The sequence below is a fragment of the Dermacentor albipictus genome, chromosome 3 (genome assembly GCF_038994185.2).
Source record: "Dermacentor albipictus isolate Rhodes 1998 colony chromosome 3, USDA_Dalb.pri_finalv2, whole genome shotgun sequence".
Lineage (NCBI taxonomy): Eukaryota > Metazoa > Arthropoda > Arachnida > Ixodida > Ixodidae > Dermacentor > Dermacentor albipictus.
Window position 1 is genome coordinate 124,625,492 of NC_091823.1, and position 5,155 is coordinate 124,630,646.

Consider the following 5,155-nt stretch of genomic DNA (forward strand, 5'->3'; position numbering starts at 1 on the left):
ACCAACACCCTCTAGACTAGGCAAGGCCTCTCTGCTCCTCCGTGACGTCATCACACTACGACGGGCGCCGGAGTTCGTGTTCATGAAGGGATGCTGCTGCGCGTTCGTTCTTGTGTAACTGCAGCGCGACGTGAAATCGTCCTTTGAAGATTTTGTCCCCGTGATTTAATGCTGGCGTATATCTATGATGTCATTTCCGGTACACAGTCCACGGTGAATAGGTTTAAAAACTGAAAGCGGTTTCCGGATTATGAATATATGTTGGCTATTCAGTATCTTTTACTATCGCCTAAGATTGCCTGAAAGTCCGCGCTTTCTTTTTTTTTTCGGGGGGGGGGGGCATTGATATCCCGCTGTGCCTTCACATATATCTTTATTTTTATTAATAGCTCGTTGCATGACGCGGACGTTGAAATTATTTTCGGGCAAAAATTGAACCATGTGGTATATCACCTAGCGCCGGCTGTTTGCCAGGAATCTGACTACTATTTGTAACCTTTTTCTTCCAGACAAACAGTCACCCTCTCCACACACAGACAAAAAAACATTGCCATAAGTTATGGCTCTCAGAACAGCTTACAGCTTCATGGGTGGCATCTGAAGTGAGCAGATGCCTTTCGATTTGATAATATTGAAGCAAGCTGTGTTACATACAAAGGATATGTTTATTACAGAGTACAAGTATTCAGAAAACTTTCAGAGGTGTTGCACACAAGGAGTCAGAACAGTCAAGATTTGAAAGTGTTAAGCTTCCGTTTTTGAGCAACTTTTGCTTGCACAAGACTGTCGTTCCTATTTTTGCAATAGTTTTTCAGCAGAATGTTTGTTGCAGCGCTAAGAATGTGATGCATAACAATGTGAGGACTATGACCACTTTCACATTTGTCGAAACTGTCACTGTCTTTTATCAGGTTGGTAGCCAGTGTGAAAAGGGCTTGCCTTTGGTTCGCTAGAGAATGGAATCGCACAGCATACTTTTCACTTCGCAGCTTGTCCAGGACGATTTCAGCAGTCATTACAGCATTCACAACTGGAGGTTGGGGGAACTTGAGCCCTCCCCGATTCATGCTTGCTATAATATCTGCATTCTCAATTATGATGTCTTCATCTTCTACCAAATTTGCTCGGTAAGCAGTGCATGCAAGTTTTTTAAGCGCAGCATGGGCACAGTATCCAGCCACGTACGTTATAGCTGGAAGATTTTGTGCCTTCATTTCGAAGTCCTTGTCATTTACTTCAATGTTGAACCTCTGTAGAATCGCCTCATCAATGCTGACAGCAGGTGCCCCTGAATCCAAGTCTGGAAGCGCCAGGGCTCTTTGTAGGCGAAGCTTGCGTTCGGATTCGAACACTTGTCTGATGGACACATGGTACTGCGACCCGGAAAGCTGCCTATACTTCCCAAATCTTTCCTCCAAGCAGTCTGTCTGGAACTTCCCCAGAAGTACGTAGTCAAATCCAAGGTCTTCAAGGCAATAGTTTATTATCTTGACCAAGGCTTCAGTAGTGAGACGCAAGGCACTGTGGGTCTCCCGAGTGAGAATTCCATTGTCAAATTTCAAGCTCTCCCAGTGGTCAAGCCACTGCATGATGGTTTGAAGGAATTCAACTTGTGGACACAGCTTTCCTGCAATGGGAGTCTGCAGGTCATCACGAAGCCGGCGTCCTTTGCTGGGCGACTTCACATTAACAATCCTCCACCAGGTTTCGACAACCTTTAAGAACTCCGCTGTTCCAGCTGCATGCTGCAGCGCATACCGTTGACCGCATGTTTCTAGAGCAGCTATGGTTGATAGGCTGAACACTTTCAGTGCAAGCTTCACATTTTGCCTTTCCATATTAGATGGATTGAGGGCCTTTACTGACAGTGTTGGAGCAGCCTTGATAAGGTGGTCTTCTTCTTTCAGATGAAGATCACGAAGGGTCTTGAACGAAGCAGTGATAATTTTGGGGTTGGAGTTCAAATTCATAAGTGAAGGAAAAAACATGCAGGTTCCATGGTTCTTTTGGTTGATCCAATTGTTCCGAATACATTTCAACAAGTGAACAGGGTCAATAACGAAAAAAAGAGGACGAGTGGGATCTGATGGGTGAGGATAGGAGCTGCTGACTTTTGATGACAATCCAAAGAGAGACATTGTTTTGCGATTGATAGAGTTGTTATCTGTGATGACTGCAATGATGCGAAGCCCAGTTTTTTCAAGCTCATTTATGATGCTGCGGAGCACAGTGTTCAGCTGTTGGGCATTGATTTGTTCTACTGGCAAAATGTGAACAACACTTTTCTGTGATGACAGGAGGCTTTGGATCATAAAGACATGAGCTGTCTTTGCAGCATTTGAAGTGTTGCTGGCAGTGCCGACAATCGTGCCACCCTTATAATCAAAATACGCCTGTAGATGGATCTCATCCATCATGAGAACCACCGACTTCTCATGGTCCTTCATTGCACTCACAAGCTTCTTCGCATAAAGCAGGAAAGAAGCATCCTGCTGTTCAGCTGCTGGATTTACAACATATGCATTGCATACACGCCTGATCGTGGACTCATGTGGCAATGTGAGACCTCCGTAGTTACGCAAGTACCTATAAGCATGAGGAGAGATGGTAAATAGAAGGCTGGAAAACACCAACAGCTCTGAAGAGTAGCGGGGTGACTTGCTTAAAAGGAGAAAGACTTGTTCCTTTAAAAATGTCATAGCATCTTGCCGCTCTTCGTCTTGCATTTCTTGGTTTGTTGTGTCTTCAAGAAGAGATAGCACGAGCTTCAATATGCCACCTGTCTTGTCTTCAGGTTTGCGGAAGGCAGGAACCTTATCACAGCTCTCAACAGCATCCAACAGACCTGTCAAGCACCGAATATCATTCACAGTTTTTGGAATGATCTCCACGCCATCAAGTTTGGTGACCTCGACATCATGAAAATACAGCTTTAGAGAGAGGTCCTCGGTGACTTTAACGGACTTTTGGATTGCTGGGGCACCATCGACAGTCAGATTGAGGAAGAGAATGAAGTCATGCTGGGAAACAACCGTCCAGAATTTGGAGACCTTGATAGATGGTATGCATTTCAACAGCGCCTGAAAGTTGTCAATTTTGTTTCTGACCTCTTCCGCCTGGTGTGTTTCAGTAGACAAGTTGATGGCATCTTGTAACGCAGCTGCCTCTCGGCGCATCCTCTTTTCATCAGGGGCCTCTCGAGACGTGGTTGCATTTGGGGCAGAAAGATATGCCGGGCAGTCGGGAAGTATGCTTGGGACAGCATCAGGTCGTAGCCGTACGAGCTTCAGTGTCACTTCAATCACTTTGCCGGTCTTGGTATCCGTGTAGCTTGTTCTATTTACCATGTCGGACGGTTTAAAGTGGCGCTCGCAGACCTGGGATAAGAAAAAACAAAGACAGTAAAAGCTTTAGAACCTGAAGTTTAAAGATCATACAGGTGCATGACAGTGCGAGAAATTTCTATAAATTTCGTGCGAACTGAATGTCAGCAACACAAATGTACTCGGTCCGAAAGAGGCAGCACTACGGATTCATCTCGCAACATGCTGCCTGCAGCGTTTTCAATACAACTAAGGGAGGCGTAACAACGACAGTTAAAGGAATGTTTCCTTACCACCGACCGCTTTCCTGGAGTGAAGTTCGCACGGTGGATAGCTCTAATCCACTGAGCTCTTCTTGCTGGGTCCAAAGGGAAGGTGAAGACACGCACACGCTCACCACCGTCATAGTTCCCGCGGCACCGCGGTACGCAACAATGCCCGGGCATTATCACAGCCTGCACACTGGACACACACCTCCCGGCACTGAAGTACTTCCTCGTCGTTACCGACGACGTTACCGTACTGGTGCTAACTCTGAAACAGCGTTGAGTTTCGTGACACACGCCGCACAAAAAAAAGAAACGCAGAACTGCGAACACGTGCAACAACATTCACGAAATTAGAGTGAATTACGCGAATTTGTGCAACTCTTATGTTAGAGTGTAACGAAATGAAGGAGCACTGATGTTTACCGCAGTGCGAACGCATTTTCCAGTCGAGCACTCTGTACAAATACGTAAATGTATAACAAAACCATGTACATAAAACAATATTACCTTCCAAAATAAGCGGTTCAACAAAAAGTATAAATTTTTACAAAATAGCATTTTTATTTTTGCAGCAAAGCAGTAATGAAAGCATCAAAATGTTTTCTTAAATTCGATACTTCGGCTGGTACTTCTCCGCGCATGCGTTGTTGCACGAAGAAGACGGAGACCGGTTGGCGAAAGTGGTGGCAAGACGGCCGCCCCTCGAAAGCGCCGAGAGCTGGTCCGTCGTAGTGTGATGACGTAGCCACAAAAGAGAGGAGGATATGGAGAGGCCTTAGCTAGTCTAGAGGGTGTTGGCTGCACCCACTCGCTGCAAGGTTCAAGGGTGCACTGCACCGCGGCGGCACCTTGCCTTGCACCCCGTTCAATCGAGCAGGGGGGTGCAGGGTGAACTGCTGCACCTCGGTTGAATCGAGGTTTCTAGGTAAAGTGCACCGTGAATAGGTGCTGAGAAACTTGGCTGAATCGAATAGACCTCTAGCTGCGCGCGCTCCTGGCGCAATCTCGCGCGCGAATCTTGCTCTCCACTTCGCTAATCCTCCAGTGCCACCTCTCCGCGGCGGTAGCTAGAGCTTCCGCTCGGCCAAGCCGAAACGCAGATCTGCGTTATCCACTGCGTGCACCCCTTACACCCCCCCCCCCCCCTCCCTCCCCATTCCTCCGCGGCGGCGACCTGCCGAGTACCGTGTTCGATTGCCGCAGCGCCTGCTAGGATCGCTAAACGCACAGCCGCCACCGTTCGGCACTGCGCGCTGCGTATGCGGTCGCCTACGGTTCAAATAAAGACAGCAGCTGTTCTGAAAAATTGCATTACCAAGAAGCATATTCGCAGGACGATATTTAAGCACAGCCTACAGTGTTGCCACCAGCAAGGAACCGAAGTGGTGAGCAGGCACCCATGTGAGCAGGTAACATGACCTCAGCACATTTGCGCTAGCTAACGCGACCGCTCCCGTTGTTTCATCGTAGCCGAGCACTCCTTCCCTTGTGCAAACGAGATGGCGCCACCAATCACATGTCGGCGATTTTTTTTTTTTTTCGTCAACCATTGTTTTAGACGAT

General features: G+C 47.3%; 1 protein-coding gene across 1 annotated transcript; it reads right to left on the reverse strand.

The window, feature by feature from the left end:
* Positions 1-689: 689 nt before the first annotated feature.
* LOC139057913 (uncharacterized) lies at positions 690-3,769 on the reverse strand. The gene is made up of 2 exons (XM_070536708.1): positions 3,617-3,769; positions 690-3,377 (listed from the first exon to the last, which is right to left on the reverse strand). Exons 1-2 carry the CDS (start codon positions 3,767-3,769, stop codon positions 729-731), a joined length of 2,802 nt encoding a protein of 933 aa, XP_070392809.1. The 3' UTR covers positions 690-728.
* Between the last annotated feature and the right edge of the window lie 1,386 nt (positions 3,770-5,155).

Coding starts and splice junctions, on each gene's coding strand:
- LOC139057913 (XM_070536708.1), bottom strand. CDS start 3,769: ATGCCCGGGCATTGTTGCGTACCGCGGTGCCGCGGGAACTATGACGGT. Junction 3,378..3,616: donor CTCCAGGAAAGCGGTCGGTG/GTAAGGAAACAT, acceptor TTCTTATCCCAG/GTCTGCGAGCGCCACTTTAA.